Source organism: Mirounga angustirostris, unplaced genomic scaffold (genome assembly GCF_029215605.1).
Source record: "Mirounga angustirostris isolate CCGP_5_RB_7025 unplaced genomic scaffold, mMirAng1.0.hap1 SCAF_8, whole genome shotgun sequence".
In the NCBI taxonomy this organism is placed as follows: domain Eukaryota; kingdom Metazoa; phylum Chordata; class Mammalia; order Carnivora; family Phocidae; genus Mirounga; species Mirounga angustirostris.
In genome coordinates this window covers 128,616,578-128,638,207 of record NW_026991716.1, presented here as the reverse complement: position 1 = coordinate 128,638,207, position 21,630 = coordinate 128,616,578, and the positions used below count along the sequence as shown (strand labels likewise).

At 39.1% G+C, this 21,630-nt stretch overlaps 1 protein-coding gene across 3 annotated transcripts in view; it reads right to left on the bottom strand.

The window, feature by feature from the left end:
- UST (uronyl 2-sulfotransferase) overlaps window positions 1-21,630 on the bottom strand; it is a 331,357-nt gene that overhangs the window by 195,536 nt on the left and 114,191 nt on the right. For all 3 annotated transcript variants that reach the window (XM_045865722.3, XM_064598203.1, XM_045865721.3), the window contains exon 2: window positions 18,325-18,368. In XM_045865722.3, the coding sequence (XP_045721678.1) occupies window positions 18,325-18,368 (44 nt within the window). The remainder of the gene's footprint in view (window positions 1-18,324; window positions 18,369-21,630) is intronic.

The window sequence follows — 21,630 nt, the reverse complement described above, 5'->3', positions numbered from 1 at the left end:
GGTGAACAGTTTTGTGTTCTCCTCAAACACAACTCCTTCTAGTTTTGTACACTTTGATCATTTTCCCGAGCCAATGCCTTTCCTGGCAAGAATCATAATCAATTTAGTCTTTTCTTCCACCTGCCAAGAGCATGCGAGTTGTTACATTCTGGATGTTCTCCAGCTCAATTATGCCTCTTTTGAATCTGTTGACTAAAACTGCATATGATCTTTCAGGTGTGGATGAATTGTAGCTTCCACTAGGCACTGTGATGTCCTCTGCTGGAGGATGTCCAGTGTTTTGATGGCCTCTTTGGGCTGCAGTTTCACACTGGGTGGGAGCTGCTAAGTGAGAGCTGACGAAGACACCAGGCTCAGTAGGTAGTCCTGTGGTTGAGTACTCCTCTTCCACAAAAACACACAAAAAAAGGGTGAAAGAAAGCAAGAAAAGATCAGCGTCACCTGCAAACTCAGGGACTTTCTGAGCATTTCCTCCTCTGTATCACCAGTAAAGATGTTAAAATAAATTGAACATTGATAAAAAGTACCTGTTTATACTTCTAAAGCTGTCTGCCCCCATTAGTTTTAAAACTGAAAGTAAACTGAATTAAAACAGTTCAAACCATGTTTCTAAGTGCAAGGTCAAAAGGCACAAAGGAAACAGGATTCTCTCAAATAACTGTATGCTTTCAGAAAAGTAGCAATATTTTGTTAGCATGATAAAGAATATCTATCTTTAAGTAGCAAAATTACACTTAGTGTAAGACACTTGTAGCATTATCATTAAAACTTCAAACAAAACAGGATGCTATCTATAGCCATTCATTCATTTGACAAGTATTTATTGAGTGTTACTATGTGCCAGGTACATGTTCTAAAAGTGGGTGACACGATGAGAATTAATACACATTCCCCCACGATGGATTTTACATTACTTAATATTATTCTGGATAATGCTATTAAACTTGAAAGAGAGTTAGATAGGAGATAAAATTAATATTGTTCAATTATGTGATTCCCTATTAAGGAAAAGATTGAACTAAGGAAAAATGATTAAAATAGATAAGTTGAGTAACATAAGTATATATAATGTACAAAATCAATAATTTTTAAAGATTATAACAATCAGTTTAAAACATAGTGGAAAAAATTCCATTCAGAATAGCAACCAAAAAAGAAAAAAAAAACTGTATCTAGGAATAACCTTCCGTAAGAAATGTAAAAGGCCCCATTTGGAACCAAAGAGTGCCCTAATAAAGAACATTCAGAGAACAGTAGCAACAACAAAAGGCTCTTAGAAATTAGAAATATGAAAACAATGAGGAAGAAACTCAACAGAAAGGTTGGAAAACAAAGTTGAAAAACTTTTCCAGATAGCAGAGGAAAAAGTCAAAGAAAAGAAAAATAAGAGGAACAAAAATAAGACAGACAACTATATTTGCAGGTTCAACATCCAAATAAAGAGTTCCAGAAAGACAGAAAGAAAATGCAGAGGAAGAAATCATCAGGGAAGAAGGTCAAGCTAATGTCCCAGAATAAGATCTTAGTTTCCAGACTGAGAGGTCCACTGAGTGTCCAGAATAGGACCTGAAAACTGGTACACAGTAGACACAAAATTATACAATTTTAGAACATTAGGAATAAGAAGCTTCCATGGAGACAGATTAGATTTTTTTTTTTTTAAGATTTTATTTATTTATTTATTTGACAGAGAGAGACACAGCGAGAGAGGGAACACAAGCAGGGGGAGGGGGAGAGGGAGAAGCAGGCTTCCCGCGGAGCAGGGAGCCCGATGCGGGGCTCGATCCCAGGACCCTGAGATCATGACCTGAGCCAAAGGCAGACGCTTAACGACTGAGCCACCCAGGCGCCCCGAGACAGATTAGATTTTCACATACAAAGTCAAGAATTAGTCTTCTCAGCAGAGATACTAGAAGCTATAGTGAAATGGAGAAAGACCAACTTTCTGGGGGGAAATTCTTTTGTGGCAGAGACATGTGAGGCTCAGAGCACCCAAGTGCTCCATTTCCCAGCCTCCTGCAGTTGAACTTGGCCTTCCGACCAGTTCTAGCCCACCAGGTGCTCACAGAAGTGACATGTGTCACCCCTCTAGCTCCTCTCTGCCCTGCCACAGTGACACAAAGGTCCTGTGTTGAGATGGTGAAGCCACAGGATGGATCCAGACAGGATCTGGAGCAAGCTTCTGAAAGAAAAGAGCCACTGGATCCACTGAGGATCTCACATCAGCAAGACAACAACTCTAATGTGGGAGATTTTATATCACCCTAGCCTATCCTGATTAATATAGATAGATTCCCCATCTGGAATTTCACATCCTGTCAGACTATTAGTCAAAGTTAGAATAGACATCTTCAGAAATGCATTATTTCAGATAACTTCCATACCATGCACCTTTTCTCAAGAAAGTGCTGGAGACCAAGGAAAGAGAAAGATATGTAGAGAAGGCAGAATAATGTGTGCCCACCCCCCACCCCCACCAGGATGCCCAAGTCCTAACCTCCAGATTCTGTGAATGTGTTTCCCTACATGGCAAAAGGGATCTTGAGATGGGGAGATTACCCTGGACGACTCAGGTGCATACAACATAATCACAGGGGTCTTCACGAGTGGAAGAGAAAGAGAGAAGAGTCAGAGTCAGAGTTTGAAGATGCAACAATGTTGGCTTTGAAGATGGAGAAAGGGGCCACGAGGCAAAGACTGCAGGCAGCCTCTGGAAACTGGAAAAGGCAAGAAAATGGATTCTCTCATAGAGCTTCCAGCAGGAACACAGCCTGGCTGACTCCTTGATGTTAGCCCAGGGACACCCATTTCAGACTTCTACAAGATAATAAATTTGTGTTGTTTTCAGCCACTAGGCTTGTGGTAATGGGGTTACAGCAGCAGGAGGAAACTCTTGCAACAGGGGGTGCAGGAAGTGGAAGCCAACACAGAAGGGAACCCCCCCCCCAGACACATTTGAGCTGGAGGCTGGGCCCAGACCAGAGCTGACGAGAAGGCCCAGGGGAGACCTCAGCAACCGGACATCGATACATCCCTAGCATGTTTGGAGGCGCTGGGATTTACACCACTGAAAAAAAGTCCCACGATAATTTGGAGGTCAGGGAAAAGTGTGAAAATCAATTTACGAAACAAGACAATTACTTGTTACAAAGAAAACAAAAGGCTGAACAGGGAAGAAAACATCATAATGGCCCCACTGCCCTTATCATTTGCCTGGTGTCCGCAGTAAAGACACCGAGCCTTGGGGCAGCCCAAATAACACACACCTGGCTTAGGAGGAGGGGGATTGAAAAAGGGGGTGCAGGGTGGGGGGTGGCAGGCTGCCATGAAAGTGCTAAATCCAGCCATTGCAACAGAAGGATGTCAACAGACGAAGCCTAAAGCTGAGTAAAACCAAGAAGCAGCATAAGCAAGTTATTCAGAGATATGAAACCTGATCCTAAAGATTGGTTGAAAGAGTGTAGAGTAATTGTTTCTGAACAACAGAAAGTAATGGGAAGGGTGTAGTCAGGGGGTCACTTCTTCACAAGCTAATGAGCCATTTGGTGCTTTAAACTCTGTGCGTATGTATATGCATGACTTTGATTAAACATAAAAAGTACATACAAGGACTGGCAAAATATTTGCAACAAATGACACATAAGGCGTTCATATTCTTAATATACAATAAAGACTGGGCAGGATTGTGGAAAATGCTTCGTTATGGTTGTCTCTGAGTGGTGGCATAATGCGTGATTATTTTTTCCTGCTGCTCTATGATTTTCTGTACTTTCCAAATCAAAACAAAATAGGAGCATGCATAATTTTTAAAACAAAAAGAACTGATCAGATGGTCAAGGAAGAAATAAAACAAACAAAAAGAATTAGGTAACTATATTGGAAGCTGCTAAAATGTTTAAGTTACTACAACTTTGAAAACCCTCAGGAAGGGTTACCCTGCCAAAAAAAATGGTGGCATGAATTTTCTTAATTCACTAAAGCAATTTCTTGATTAAATATGCTTTCCAACAACAATTTGCAATTTAAAAATTTCATGCTTCATTTAAAGTGCTTTATTTTTGTTAAAGGCAGCCCAAACCTGACAACGTATTAAGTCAGTGATTGTGATTGGTGCAGGTTTGGATAAGGTTTGGAGAACATCTTATCAGCAATAACTGGCCCTGGGGCTTTGGGGAGTGGGGTGGGGAAGATGCTAAGAGAACAATTATATAAACTACATATTGTTAGACCTGTGGCTTCACAGAATTTTTTTAATTAAAAGAAAAGACAAGTGGAAGATATGCTTAATAGTACTAACCAATTGTTGAGTAAGAAATGGATTCATTATGTTCTTCTTGGGAAAGAGTGAACACAGGACATGCTCATAAAACTGATAAATTTAGAAGTACTGTTTCTGAACTTGGACACAGATTTCCATGGAAAGTTGAAATCTCAGGAGGCCATTGGCTGGGCCAAAGACTTCCAGGCTAATGGTTAAGGGCTGTGATGAGTTCAACGGAAGTGTGAAGGAAGAATACAGGTGACTTCAGGATAAGAAACAATATCTATTATGTAAGGCTGATTTGTTCCCCTTTGGCAGATTCTTCTTCTTCTTCTTCTTTTTTAATCTTCTAAGCTATTAATTATCCATCTCAAACAAAATACCTAAGTATAAAGTTCTTTACGGTACACACTGAACTCAAATGCTCTTGGAGTTATTTAAAAATAAAATACTCGAGTCATAAATTTTCCTATCATTTGCAATAATCAAAAAAAAAAAAATGAAAGGGTGGCAGGGACTCCTTCAAGGTCATGCTCATCTGAGTGAAACTGATTCCTAACTCCCAGCGTCATTCTGTTCTGCTAGTTCTTTCTCTAAACCTAATATATTTATCATGAATCATTAAACACAAACCTATTACCCAGTGCAGTTGATTCATCCATAAAATGAAAAGCGACTTCACTTTTGTAGTGTTTTTTAAAAAGGACTTTGGGTAAAGCCAGGTGTGGACGTAGAGAACAATACAGGCTTAAGAAAAGCTAAATGCCAAAGGTCGTGGAAGGCTTTACTTAACTGTTCCGAACTAACCCAAGGAAGAAAGCGGGTAACAACGGAACCTGAAAGTTCTTCCACCGGTATCTGGTCTGCCACCTGACATGTAATTAATTGCTTCTAAAAATCCAAAGAAAAATACAGTTGGGCGGCTGGGAGCACGTTTTACTCTAAGTAATAGCAAACTGAGTCCCAGAATCTGTGAAAGGCTAGATACGAGCAATACGTAGAGTACAAAAGACCCACTTCTGGGAGCTTACCTGTGTCTAGCACAATAAGTGCTTTCTTTAAGCTCACAACTCTACGAGGTGGATGGAACCATCCTCTTTTACAAATACAAAACTGAAGCTCAAAGAGATGAAGTGTATATTCAAGGTAACTTGTTATGTAGTAGGATTTGAACTGAGGTCTGACTCCAAAATCTAAGCTCCTCAGACTCCTAGCCACCAAGAGCAAATACGGAAGTCAGAATGAAGAATTTGGCACATTAAAAGAGTAACATGTTTTAAATCTCAGGGGTGGACACGTTGGGTAGGTTGGATGTACGTCTTATTTGTCTCACTAATTTTTTGTCTTTGGACTATTTCATAATTAAAAGGTAACTATAAAGAAACTTCATTGTTTCTGCCTTGGATAAAAATAAGAAGATCTAAACTTCTTGAGAATGCCATTTCTTCCACCCAAAGAAAATCAGAGTTATGTGGGTCTGAGGTTATTTCCAACAGGATGAGATGGAGCTGTAAAACCAGAAGGCCCTCTTATCAGCAGCAATGGTGTCAGGAGATGTTGTCAGATTGGAAGCAGCTAGACGAAGTGGGCAAAGCACACATCCAAGTCTGTGCCAGAGATTTATTTGCTTCTTGCAGATCTTAACAGACAACAGGAAAACAAGGTGGATGGCCATGTCTATATGCTCAAAAATAGGTTCTGAGGGATAAAAACAAGAAATTACTTTTCCTCTTGAATCTCAGTACTACTCTTTCAAGTAAAAACTGATCTTGATCAAGGGAGAATGTGTGTGTACATAAAACACACAATCCTGTCCTCAGGGGAAGGAGGAATTTTTGATCCAGAAACTTTCTCCAACTTGACGGATTCTTGGCCAAGATACCTGAAAGTAAATGAACTTCCAATATCTCCAGGAAGTCACTTACCTATTATGATTATTAGATTATGTGGGTTTTCCTCTTTAGGCTCCAAACAAGGACTGTAAACCATGGTTTCTTTATAGAGAACATTAGAACATCTCCTTTCAGCTAATGTTAGAAAGGATTTATTGATAGGAAAACAAACAAATATGCAGTCTTTCTTAGGACTCAGTAGTAGTGGTTGTTAAAAGGCAGGCAGAGAAGTCTCCTATAAAAATAGAGACATATTTTTTAAAGGGCAGACTTCTTTACCGTTTTTCTCTGTTGCTCTCATAGCCCCAGGTCCTGTGAAAATAGGAAGTTCCTTTTTCAAGTAACTTTCTCTTACATGGATTTTTCACTGAGGTCCTTTCCAAAGAAAAATATACCATAATATGATTTTTGTATGTTAAAAACACAATTTGAACAGTAGAAATGAATTTCTAATAGAAAAAACTGGAGAGACTATTGGATAATTATATTGGCTATAATATAATAATAATATTATATATTATATAATATGTGATACAGATCATATATTAGATATATTTCCAATAGAAGAAGCTGGAGAGACTATTGGATAATTATATTGGATATAATATAATAATAACATTATATATTATATAATATATAATACAGATTATATATTGGATATATTATTATTATTATACATTATATATTGGATATATAGTATATAATATATATTATCTTGGATATAATATTGGATAATAATAAAATAGCTGCAGATGTGAGAATTATGAGGACAAAAAAAAGAATTACAAAGAAAACTAAAGAAGGAATTTCGGGGAAAAATTTGAGTAGTATCGAATGTTGAAAAAACTACAAACATGCACTGAAATTATCCTAATGATAGACTTCTAAGGATGGTTTCCATGTTGATTAAATCAAACCAAACAATGCCTAACAGGGCATAACACTTCATGTTATCCTGGTAACTGAAGATATTAAATTCAACCCAGGTGAATTACTTTCTAGGGCTTTCAAAGTATCACAAACTGGGTGGCTTAAAACAAGAGAAATTTATCCTCTCACAGTTCAAGAGGTCAGAAACCTGAAATCAAGGTGTCAGCAGTGGGGACTCAGAGGGACAATCTGTTCCATGCTTCTCTCCTAGAATCTTGTGGTTGCCAGCAATCCTTGGTGTCCTTGGCTTGTGGCAGCATAACTCCAACCTCTGCCTCCATCCTCGCATGCCATTCTCCCTGTGTGTCCTTGTCTCTGTGTCCAAACTTCCCTCTTCTTATAGGGATATCAGTCATACTGGATTTAGGGCCCATCCTCATCCAGTATGACCTCATCTTGACTATTACATCAGCAAAGAGCCTATTACCTACCACATAGGACTGCATTCGCAGATTCTGGTGGTTAGGGCTTTGGCATTGGGGGGGAGGGGGACACAATTTAAACCATAACCCCATTCAGAACTGAATCTATGACTTGTCACTCCTTTCCTACAATTCAGTTTCTCTACTACACAATTATACTGCCATGGTTACCATCTCCTAGGCTATCAATTTTTTCTCTTTCCTATTAAAGCCAAACTTCTCAAAGCAGTTCCTATCTTCATCTTCCATCTACCACTCCTCAAACCTCAGTAGGGAGGCCTACCTCTTCTCAACCCCTCTATCCCAGACTCTTTGACCTGTGTAGGTCATCCTATGCAACCTTCAGAACTCACCTGCAGAGGTCAGGTTGAGTTGCCTACACTCATTCTATCACAGCACTTAGCAACCTACTTAATGTATCAGATCGGGCCTGTATGAGAAGCTAGCCTGTCCTTCCCACTAGACTCTAAGCTCCTTGAGGGCAGGTTCTGTGCCTTCTGCAGTCTTACAGCCTCAGCACCGAGCCCAACACAAATTTACTGCATAAATAATGCTTGGATGAATGAATGGCTGTCTGTATAGGATCATTTACACTCAAGAATATCTCAATCGCAGAACTATGTGCTCCCATACTTTTTGATTCTTTAAAACCTCGAGATGCAAATAGATTGTAAAGTATTAGATGGCAGAAATTATCTTCAACTATATTTTTTGTCTTCCCAATCCCTTGCATAAGTAGGCATTCAAAAATTTATTGATACTAAAGGGAAATTAGCTTCTGGGGTGCCTTGGGAGGTAAAAAGGACTAACCTTTACTGAGCAATTGTTCACTGCCAGACACCACTATGTATTATAGAAATGTCATTTCAATTAATATCACTACTTCTCATTCATTTGAAGATTGCTTGCTCAGCATAATAAATTGTAAAACCTCTTCTAATGAACCCATTTTTAAATAGAATTTTGAATACTGATACTACCTAACACATTACTTTATATAGAAAAAATTGTATGTAAGTATTATCTTATATATCACAATACTTTTATATACAAATGCAGGCATCAACAATATATCTTAACCCTCTATGTATCATCAGAATCCACTGCACCCAATTTTAGTTTTTTAGGATTTGGGGTTTTTTTGAACAGTTCTAACTATTTGTGTGTATTAACATTTCTTTTTTTTAACATTTTATTAATTTATTTATTTGAGAGAGACAGAGAGAGTGAGCAGGGGGAGGAGCAGAGGGAGAGGGACAAGCAGCCTCCATGCTGAGCACAGAGCCCATTGTGGGGCTCGATCTCATGAGCCAGAGAACATGACCTGAGCCAAAAGCAAGAGTCAGAGGCTTAACTGACTGCATCACCCAGGCACCCCTGTGTATTAATATTTCTTGACTTCATTCTTTCTTAGAATGTTCCAAAGAAAACATATCTTATTTTTCAATAAAGAGAATAAAACTCATTCTACCCTGCAGTTACTGTCAAATAGGTCCATATTATTATAATTACATAATCATAATTATAATAGTAGATATAATATAATTACCATATAATAAGGTCTACCGGCCTCTTTAAAAAATTTAAGATCCACTATGGGATCTTAATGATTTTATTTTTTCTCTCTCTTGAGACACTTCCTTTTTCATCATCCTAGAATAATTACCTACAAATTATGCATCAATTATTCCCAAATATGCTTTAAAAAGACTAAAGTGGTAGAAAAATGGAAGAATGATGGAATGGCTTTAACTACAATGCTGTTTAGTGATTATCGGAATGTTCTATTCTGTGCTGTCCAATACAGTAGCCACTAGCCAGAGAGCTGCAAAGAATTTAATATGTAGTCAGTGCAAGTGAGAAACTGAATTTTAAAAAAAATTTTAATTAATTTAATTTCAATAGCTGCATGAGCCTAATGGCTACTGTCCTGAACAGGGTAGGCCTAGAAGAGCAATCCACTGGGGAAATACATCATCACTACTGCATTGTTCTTTATATTTTACTGTGTTGCCCAAGGATTGCACCATCTTTCCAAAAGATAAAAGAAGACTGGAGACACCATCTTTGTAGTTTGCTTTTAACTTTCATTAGAGTGAAGAGTTTGGAATTTTTGTTCCTGCCTATAATGACAAAGAGAAGAAAACTGACAGAGGGAGAGGTTTCACAAGCCTTGGAGGAACCAGAGATGAATGCTAGAGTGAGACAGCAACACTCGAGATTCTAATGATGACAATGATATTGATCATGAAAGGGAAAAGCAGATTCTGAGCCTTCAGATGATGACATCCTGGATTAATTCTCTCAAATTCAATAGTTGATAAGGGAACAATATATGTCTAAGGACAAAATTTATTATGTTTTTAAATTAATTAATTACATTTATATATATTTATATATATGGTGTTTTCATGCAGTTGGTCATCAAGACGAAGGACTTTGTCAAACAATATTTTGCAACAAGAACCTGGACCGTCCCATTTTGCTAAATGAATGTGGGACAGTGTTCTTTCACCTTTTATGATATTTGTACTCCAAAATGTGTTATATATTCAGTTTATAAGTGGACAAATGCTGAAGGTAGGTATGTATATGAAAGTGACTAGAAGGGAAAAGATGAGGTAGAAATTAAAAATTTGCTGGTTTGATAAAAAATGTTTAAAGGGTCCACTGGACCTGGATAGTAAATGGTGATGACTATTTTTTTCTGGTATACTGAGAATTAAAACCCTATTGTACTAGTTAAGCTACCAGATAACTATATGAAAGAGTAAAATTCCAGAAATAAGTTAAAAAATTATTATATTTCTACTTAAATAGGTAATCTTGAAAAGGTTAAAATAGACCCTGGAGCTACACAGCCCTGGGTTAGAATCCCAGGTCCAATACTTAGTGCAAGACCTTTGGCAAGTTATTCAGCCTCTCTATGAACTAGTTCCCTCATCTGTAAAATAAATATTAAAAAATTACTTCCTCTCTTGGAAATCAAAAAATAGCTTGAGACAAATGAAAATGGAAACACAACATTCCAAAATCTTTGGGACACAGCAAAAGCAGTTCTAAAAGGGAAGTTTATAGCAATACAGGCCTAACTTGAGAAACAAGAAAAATCTCAAATGAACAATCTAAACTTACCCCTAAAGGAACTAGAAAAAGAAGAACAAACAGAGCCCCAAATAAATAGAAGTAAGAAAATAATAAAGATCAGAGTGGAAAGAAATAAAATAGAGACTAAAAAAACAATAGAAAAGATCATAAACTTAGAGCTGGTTCTTTGAAGAGATAAACAAAATTAATAAGCCTTTTGCCAAACTCAACAAGAAAAAAAAGAGAACTCAAATAAATAAAATCAGAAATCAAAAACAGGTAACAATCAATACCAGAGACATACAAAGGATTATAAGAGACTAGTATAAAAAATTATAGGCCAACCAATTGGACAACCTCAAAGAAAGAGATAAAACATACAATCTTCTGGGGCACCTGGGTGGCTCATTTGGATAAGTGTTTGCCTTTCGCTCAGGTCATGATCCCAGGGTCCTGGGATCCAGCCCTTCATCACACTCCCTGCTCAGTGGGGAGCCTGCTTCTCCCTCTCCCCACCCCCCACTCATGCTCTCTCTCTCTCAAATAAATAAAATCTTAAAAAAAAAATCAAAACCACATTGAGATACCACCTTACACCAGTTAGAATGGCAAAAATAGGCAAGGCAAGAAACAACAAATTTGGAGAGGTTGTGGAGAAAGGGGAACCCTCTGACACTGTTGGTGGGAGTGCAAGTTGGTACAGCCACTTTGGAAAACAGTGTGGAGGTGCCTCAAAAAATTAAAAATAGAGCTACCCTATGACCCAGCAATCGCACTACTGGGTATTTACCCCAAAGACACAGATGTAGTGAAAAGAAGGGCCATTAGCACCCCAATGTTCATAGCAGCAAGTCCGCAATAGCCAAACTGTGGAAAGAGCCGAGATGCCCTTCAAAGGATGAATGGATCAAGAAGATGTGGTCCATATATACAATGGAATATTACTCAGCCATCAGAAAGGATGAATACCCAACTTTTACATCAACATGGATGGGACTGGAGGAGAATATGCTAAGTGAAATAAGTCAAGCAGAGAGAGTCAATTATCATATGGTTTCACAAATTTGTGGAACATAAGGAATAACATGGAGGACATTAGAAAAAGGAAGGGGAAAATGAAGGGGGGGAAATTGGAGGGAGAGATGAACCATGACAGACTATGGGCTCTTATAAACAAACTGAGGGTTTTAGAGGGGAGGGGGGTGGGGGGATGGGTTAGCCCAGTGATGGGTATTAAGGAGGGCACATACTGCATGGAGCACTGGGTGTTATACGAAAAAAATGAATCATGGATCACTACATCAAAAACTAATGATGTATTGTATGGTGACCAACATAACATTATAAAATAAAAAATAAAATAAAATAAAAATTAAAAAAATACAATCTTCCAAGACTGAATCAGAAAGAAATTGAAAATCTGAACAGACTAGTTACTAATAATGGAATTGAGTCAGAAATTGAAAAACTCCCATGAAACAAAAGTCCAAGACCAGATGCTTCACAAGTAAATTCTATCAAACATTTAAGGAGGAGTTAATACCTATCCTTCTCAAACTATTCCAAAAAAATTGAAGAGGAAGGAATGCTTCCAAATTTATTCTATAGGACAGCATCACCCTGATGCCAAAACCAGACAAAGACACTACAAGAAAAAATTATAAGCCAGTATCTCTGATGAACATAGATGCAAAATTCCTCAACAAAATATTAGCAAACCAAATTCAGCAATAATTAAAAGGATCAAGTGATCACCCTGATCAAGTGGGATTTATTTCAAGGATGCAAGGATGGTTTAATATCTGCAACTCAATCCATGTGATACACTACATTAACAAAATGAAGGATAAAAATCTTATGATCATCACAATAGATGCAGAAAAAGCATTTGACAAAATCCAACATCTGTTCATGATAAAAATTCTCAACAAAGTGGGTATAGAGGGAACACACCACAACGTAAAAAATGCATATAAGACAAATCCACAACTAATATATTCAACAATGAAAAGCTACAAGCTTTTCCTCTAAGATCAGGAACAAGACAAAGATGCCTGCTATATCCAATTTTATTCAACACAGTATTGGAAGTCCTAGCCACAGCAATGAGACAAGGAAAAGAAATAAAAGGCATCCAAATTGGTAAGGAGGAAGTCTCACTAATAGTTTCACTATTTTCAGATGACAAGATAATATATATAGAAAGCTCTGAAACCGCACCAAAACACTACCAGAACTAATAAACAAATTCAGTAAAGTTACAGGATACAAATTACTATACGGAATGCTGTTATGTTTCTATATTCTAAGAATGAACTAACAGAAAGAGAACTTAAGAAAATAATCCCATTTACAATTACATCAAAGAGTAAAATACAAAGGAATAAAGTTAACCAAGGAGGTGAAAGACTTGTACTCTGAAAGTTATAAGACACTGATGAATGAAATTGGAAATGAGGTAATTGAAGGGAAAATATACCATGCTCATGGATTAGAAGAATTAATATTGTTAAAATGTCCACACTACCCAAAGCAATCTCTATCAAAATACCAACAGCATTTTTCACAGAGCTAGAACAAATAATCCTAAAATTTATATAGAACCACAAGGACCTTGAATAGCTAAAGCAATCTTGAGAAAGAAGAACAAAGTGAAGGCATCACACTCCTGGATCTCAAACTATCCTATAAAACTACAGTAATCAAAACAGTATGGTACTAGCATAAAAACAGACACACAGATCAATGAAACAGAGTCAAGAGCCCAGAAATGAACCCACCATGATATGGTCCATTAATCTACAATGCAGGAGACAAGAATACACATTGGAGAAAAGACATCTCTTCAACAAATGGTGCTGGGAAAACTGGATAGCTACATGCAAAAGAAAGAAAGTGGACTACTTTCTGACACCATACACAAACACAAACTCAGATTGGATTAAAGACCTAAATGTAAGACCTGAAACCATAAGACTCCTAAAAGAAGACATAGGCAGTAGATTCTTGGGTGTCAGCATTAGCAATATTTTTTTTGGATCTGTCTTCTCAGGCAAGGGCAGCAAAAGCAAAAATTAATTGGCACTATAACAAACTAAAAACCTTTTGCACAGCAAAAACAAAAACAAAAACCCAACAAAATAAAAAGACAACTTAGTGAATGAGAGAAGATATTATTCACAAATGATATATCTAATAAGGGGTAAATATCCAAAGCATATAAAGAATGCATACAACTCAACACCAAAAAACAAAGAATCCAATTTAAAAATAGAGGGCTTGAATAGACATTTTTCCAAAGAGAACATACAGATGACCAACAGACACATGAAAAAATGCTCAACACCACTAATCATCAGGGAAATACAAATCAAAACCACAATAAGATAACACCTCACACCAGTCAGAATGACTAGTACCAAAAAGACAAGAAATAACAAGTGTTGGTGGGGATGTGGAGATAAGGAAACCCTTGTGCCTTGTTGGTGGGAATGTAAATTGGTGCAGCCACTATAGAAAACAGTATGTAGGGTCCTCAAAAAATTAAAAATAGAAATATCATATGATCCAGCAATTCCAGTTCTGGATATTTATTTAAAGAAAACAAAAACACTAATTTGAAAAGGTATATGCACCCCTGTGTTCACTGCAGCATTATTTACAATAGCCAAGATATGGAAGCGACCTGTGTCCATATATAGATATATAGGTAAAGAAAATGTGATCTATATGTGTACACACACACACACACACATAATCACACACAGAAATATTACTCAGCCATAAAAAAAAAATGAAATCTTGCCGTGTGTGATATGGATGGACGTAGAGGGTATTCTGTTAAGTGAAAGTGAAATAAGTCAGACAAAGACAGATACTATATAATTTCACTTATATGTAGAATCTAAAATCCAAATAATTAAACAAACAAAACAAAAACAGACTCTAAATACAAAGAATCAACTAGTAGTTGCCAGAGGGAGAGGGTGGAGAAAGGGGTGAAATCAGTGAAGGGGATTAAGAGGTATAAACTTCCAACTATAAAATAAATAAGTCACGGGTATGTAAAGTTCAGCACAAAGAATATAAGTCAATAATACTGGCATAACTTTGCATGGTGATAGAAGGTAACTACACTTACATGGTGAGCATTGCATAATGTATATAAATTTCAATCACTAGGTTGTACACCTGAAACTAATATCATATTGTATGTCAACTATAGTTCAATTTTAAAAAATGACTCCCTCTTCTATAGGGTTTTACTGAGACTAAACTCGCACGCAAAGTGCTTAGCAGAGTGCTTGCCCCATCGGAAAGGATAGACATCAGCTATGGGTAGTGGTTTTATTTTCCTTGAATTGCTTAGACCAGCTCTCTTTATTTATCAGATTTGGGAACCCAACATATGCGAAACAGTTACTACATCCTATTTGCTACCACCTGAATTTATCATTGCCGTCTCTAGCTGGTTGCGTGGGGACCCACGGTCCAAGTGAAGTGAAGCAGTGCCAGGCTGGGGGTTCAACCTTCAGAGATCAGGCTGCTCTCGGGTGTCATGAAGCTGCAGATGCTACTGCAGAGGCCCGAGCACCACAGGCTTTCCAGGCCCACCCTAATCTTCTCTTGCATAAGGACATCCCCCCTCCATCCCTCCCACCCTGATCTTTAGGTTGAGCGGGCATTACTTTAACGAACTCAAAAAATATACCAAAAAAAAAAAAAAAGGTATAAAGAAAAGAGTAAAAATCTCTTGAATCTCATCATCCAGAGAAAACACTATTATCCTTCCAGGCTTTTCTCTGTACACACATATCCTATACACACAACTTTATAAGAAGTGTGATCGCACGATCCTGGATGCTGCATGCCTATTTTTGTTCTCAAAAATATCTTTCTAATGCATTCAATAGAGATCTACGTGTTCATTCTTAGCAGGGCTCTAACCTTAAGCCATGCGTTCTGCACGCACACAAAGTGGTAGTAAAAAGTGGTTCACAAAAGAAAATATTAACATCTACCTTTAAAAAATGACTTAGATTAAAAATGAAGGTGAGCTGTGAGGTTAAAGTGGATTTTAAAAATAAGTAAAAAATTAGAGGCATGTTGGTTCTTTTTTATGAAAATGTTGGCAAGAAGGAAGCCCTGGGCACACACCCCGTTCCCTAAATGGCTATTACTTGTGGAATGTGAAACTCGTGGAATGAACTTTTAATAAAATGAGAACTCGCCTGTAAACCTCAGTACATTTTCAGGGCTTAAAAACCTTATTTTATCTAGATCACAGCTCTTTCGATCTTGGCATCAGAAAGTTATTTCTGAATGCTAAACAAATATGAAAACGGTGGGTCTGCCCTCAGTCTTGCTTTCCCGTGCCAGGCTGGGAGTTCATTCTAGAGGCCACACACGTGTGAGTCCATCTCCTCTGGATGCCACCATGTCCCTGGAGACCCCAGAGGTCTATACACCGAACTAACCAAGACCCCACTTCGGGGGACATTCAAGGGATCTTTATCTGGAAGTCTGACTTTATCACTTCTGGGATTCATTTCCACCCTGGCAGAAGTAATAAGCATGGATGAAAAGATGTTAACATACCAACATTATTTTTACTCATTTTTGTATTCTTATTTTGGCTACTGCTTAGAAAGTCAAAAGAGTGTTTTTGCTACCCCACTCCTAGATAATGAAAATACAGTTATAGTAAAAGAATCTGTCTCATTCTGCTGGTTGACAATTTTGAACTTGGAATAGAATTGATAAAAATGCATTCAGTCTGAAAGTGGTCTAAAATGATCTGATATGACCTGATCGTTTCTGGGTGTCACAGGGAGCTTTGGCTGGGGGGAGGGGAAGAGGGAGGGTGAAGACCAGACCACAGAGGCAGAGGGAGACAGAAGCAGGGCAAGCTCCACAGGGGGAAGGGAAGAAAGTCCAGCAAACACAGAATCCAGGCACCAAGAATACTAGTAAAGAGGCAGGCAGGATGGCCAACTCAGCAAGAGCAAGGACCCTAGGCAGATTAAGGACGTGGTCCCAAGCCAGTCACCAAGGATTGAGTTCAAGAAGGCAAGTTTATATAAAGTGGGCCTGGGTCTCCTCACTAGGTAAAACCCCATTTATCAAGCCCAAAACCCCAAATAATATCCCAACATGCCACTGAGAGACACAGCTGATGTGTCCCACAGAGCCAACCTCACCCCCTTTTCCTGCAGAGCAGAGAGGGTAGGGAAGGTTCACTTGGCCCCACTTGGGAGAGAAGTATAGTTAGTGGTGCCGGAACCTAGCAGGCCATCCACACCATTCTTCTCCCTCACCCCCACTCATCTTCCCTTCCAGGCAGGTTATTGACCAAAGAAAATTTGTTTTCACTGTTAGAAGAGTTACAATAGTGAGTCACCATTACATTAATAAGTAGCCTTTATATAATAAGCCATACCACTCTCTCTAGGCTATCAGCAGTAAAAACAACACAGAAACTGTCCAGGGACATTGTTTTCTTTAGATTCATGGCCTTTAAAGCAATGGTTCGCAAACATGGTCCCGAGAACAGCACCATCAGCATCACTTGGGAGCTTGTTAAAAACGCAAGTTCACAGGTTCTACCCCAGACCTACAGAATCAAGACACTCAGGGGTCTGGGCCCAGCCATCCGTATTTTAATAAGCCTCCAGGAAACCCTGATGCAAGCTCAAGTTTGAGAACACTGGCCGAGTGGAAGGAACCTGGGCTGGGAGCCAGGAGAGCTAATTCAGATTCCAGCTCTGGATTCCATGGTCCAATTCAGTGAAATTTAATGAATAGTCACGATGTGCTCCTGCAAGGATGTGAGGATGCCAAGTGGAGCTAGACATGGTTCTTATCCGTGGATGGTATCAAACTTCCATATTCTTTTGTTCCTTCAGGATAGGGGCTATTTTGTTCTGTTGCTCTTGTTTTGTTTCCTATTTGTATTCCCAGTGCTCATGGCATCACACGAACCCAATATATGTGCAGTGGGCCAAGTGGTAGTGAAACAACTGTGATAAATACTACTGGACCATTCATCAATAATTTTAATGTTCCTCCAGTCTAGTTAACACGAGCCACTGTTTATTTAACGCTTGTTGCACGCCAGGTGCTGAATGTCATATATCAGTGCATTTGATCCTTTTAGATGTCCTGTGGGTGGTACTGCTAATCCCACTTTGCACATCAAAAAACTGAGGCTCGTAGTATTAAGTAATTTGTCCAACGTCATACAGTGAAAGTGGTAGAGCCAGTGATGTACCCAGAAATAACTTTATTCTGAAGCTCATAGTCTTATAAAAATAGTAGAGTACTTCTTCAAATCTCACAAGCTCAAAAGCCGACTTTGGGGTAAATTTACAGCATCTAAGGTGAGTGGGTGCTTAAAACTCTACTTTGCAGGTCATCATCTTAAGTGGTCCAAGACTGTCTTTATTTTTCTCGTTTTGTGGTATATTGACATTTGGTGTTCATTGAGCATAAGAGAGTAAATAGTGGTGGAGAACTACACTAGTATGTCACTGGACTATTCTGACCCTTAAAAATCAGGCCAAAACTGTTTATAGGTTTTTCTCCTCACTCTAAGTCAAAGATGAACTTGACATCTGTCATCTACTATTTTCCTCTCAACAATTCAGGGCCAGGAGGCTCCGGTTGGGGTTGTTGGAGGCTGTAGGGACAGAGAAAAGAAAAGGGGGATTTATGCCACAGGCAAAGACCTTACCTTACTAGGAGGTGGTCCATGATCATCCAAGTAAGTGGAATTTCCTAGGGAAAAAAAAGAAGAAAGTTGATGAATCAATACTTTTAAAACCAAAGTGATTTTAGTGCAAAGTCATTGAAAACAAGCATCCTAGGTATATCTCTATTTAGACAACTGTACCAAAGAACAATGGGTAATTAATTGCCAGTTTGCTGGGATTTTGTTGATATCGCCATGCTCGATTATAGTTTCAGCAGTTACAAACACTACATACGTTGGTGTGTGTGCACACATACGCATGCAGAAATACGCACCACTATCGTTCACCCAGTATCTGTTGAGCTTACTTTAGACCAGTGGTTCTCAAACCTCAGTGTGCATCAGAATTACCTGTAGAGCTTATGGAAACACAGATTGCCTGGGTCCACAGTGTCTCTGAGAATTTGCATCTCACAACTTCCCAGGTGATGCTGATGCTGCAGGTCCTGGAACCATACTTTGAGAACCACTGCACTATTCTCCACTTTGTCTTGACTGTTGATTTCCCTTGGTCTTTTCAGTCTCGCTTGTGTTGGAAGCTTGATCTGTCTTTATGAATAGCCACTTACTGGCTTGCGTATTTTCAGAGTACATGATTATTGTTGCCTGATGAAATAAAGACTCAGAGGGGTCAGGATGGAAACTAAAGGTCACTAAGTTCCTTTTATGTAGCAAGGTAATCTGCTCAGCGCTTTCCAGGTTTTCACTTAATTCAAATATCCGAGGTGGGTTATAATTATCCTCACTTACAGAGAAGGGAACAGAAGTCTAGAGAAATCCAGTAATTTGCTCAGGGTCACACCCTGTTAAACTGCAGAAAAGACAGAAGACTATTTTTTCCAGAGTGTGCCTGGGCATCTGCTGCTCATCTGAAAAGCCTACCTACCGGCTTTTGCAGATCCCGGATACCGACAACACAGCCCAGGCCTTGACCCCGCAACTCAGGCACCGACCTGGCAACACATGTGAGCACAGCGGGGAGCCAGTGATGAACTCAGTATATTCAGAGGCTCCCCTCCAGGTAGATAACACTTGTCAGTCAGGGGAAATCATCTTCACAAAAACTGAAGACAACTAACCTTTCTAATACAACAAAATAAGGACAATATTGGAAACATAAGGATACCTAGAGAGAACAGTGGCTTAAGGAACAAGGTAAATGTCCCAGTTGAAGTAGATGAAAGGTGCTTTTTTAGGAGAATGCAAAAGTGACTTAGGAAATTGAAATAAAAAGAAGCACAGGGCACCTGGCTGGTTCAATCAGAAGAGCATGCAACTCTTGATCTCAGGGTCATGAGTTCGAGCCCCACGTTGGGTGCAGAGATTAAATATATTAATAAACTTTTTTTCAAAAGGGAGAAGTAGAACTTAAGACAGTTCAAATGGGGAAACTTATCCAAAACATAACAAATAAGTGGGTTTGGGCTTATAGGGTTTTTTCCTTCTTCCATACTGGGGCATCAGCCATCCCTTCTTCTTTGTAGTCTTCTGATCTGTATCACCCACTTGATGTCCACAATGATTGTACCGTAACGGGCTAGTTGTATATAGTTAAGGGACAACAGGGCCCAATTTTTATGTATAAGACACACAAACACCTGGCATGTGCATGATTGGGTTATTTTCAGGAAACTTTGAAATGTGACTATGCATAATGATCTTAATTATTGTGCTGCACTCCACTGAGAACACACAGAAACAGGAAGTGAGATCTTTATGTGATTTAATAAAGAGGATGTGTATGAAAGAATCCAGAAAAATGACCGCCGTGGTCTAGAGAAATATTCAGAGCTAATATTCAGAGCTACCGCTACATAATATAGTCAGTAGAGCTACAGGAGGTTCTCATCATCTCATCCTGTGAGTGTGTCCTCCCAGGAGGGATGGGAGAAATCCCATCAAACTGCAGCAAACTGCATGTTCTCCAGGTATCAGTCTCAGGGATCAAAGACAGCTCAAACATCTAAGTGTTTCTAAAATACTAGAAGTTTCCATAAGAAACAAACTTCCTAAAAATGAATGACTTGAAAAAAAAAAAAATGAATGACTTGAATGTCTGACTGCTCCCTCACACTCCAGACTCGGCTACCCATTGACTCCTTAGCATGTCGGCCTGGATGTCTACGGGCATCTCACACTTTGCCAGTCCAAACACAACTCTTTATTTGCTGCAATTCCCCACCTCCCCCCTCCACCACAAATTGGCACCTCCCTATCCTCCTTATGTGGTCACACAACACATCCCTTCCCCTATGGGCTCCAAAGCCCAAGAATCATTCTTGATCCATCTCTTTCCCTTACCCAATCTGTACCAACCGTAGTCACAAGTCCCATTGGCTCAGCCTTCAAAACATTACTCAAATCTGATCACTTCCCACCAGCCCCTCTGGGCTATCTGGGAGAACCCTTGTGTCTTTTCACTGATTACAAATTTTCTCCTCTACACATACAGCACCCAGAAGGATCTTTTAATCTTACCCATCAGGCCATGTCAGCCCTCTGTTAAAATCTATTTCTCTAATAACAAAATAGTCAACTCTTTCCATGGTCTATACCCCCACATGACCCAGGCCCTGCCCTCCAAACACACCCACCGCCAGCCACAACAGCCTTCTCTCGGCTCCAAAACACACCGACCTGTTGTTAGCTAGGGACCTTCTCAAATAGTTCTTTCCTCTGCCAGAAAAAGCTCTTCCTCACCACCATCATTGAGGCTTAGCGCAAATATCCTTCCTTTCTTCCTTCTCCCATCCTTCCCTTCTTCCTTCCCTCCTCCCTCCCTTACAGAAGACCTCACTTCTTTCCTTCGGCACAGAGAAAGGAAGAGGGCTGACCCCTGTTGGTCCGTGTGCCATGGACCCTGTTGTTGTCTCCACCAGCAGATCCCAAGTGCCCACCCACAGGTAGGTTTATTAGAACACAGAGGCTGTAAATGGTTGTGCTTTTAACAGAGGTACAGAAAGGGAAAAGAAAAGCTACACACATTTCCTTAGTTGGAGACAGCAGGTTTTTATTCTCCTCGGGTCTAACTCTATTATTCTCTGGTATATAGATAGAGCTTTTCATCCTAGGATCTTGTGCTTTCATACTGCAAAGTAAACAAAACCGTCAGAATCTTCAGACCTGAAGCTGGTAACCTGTTGTCTGTGGAGATCAAAGGAGAAGCCCTGTTATCCAAGCGCACCTCTCTGAACCGGCTTCCAGGCACCAGAGGGACTCTTGCTGCTCGCCTCGTGGGGGACTAAATGGAGGGTGTCGAGGTGGGGAAGGAAGTCAAACAAAAGTCCT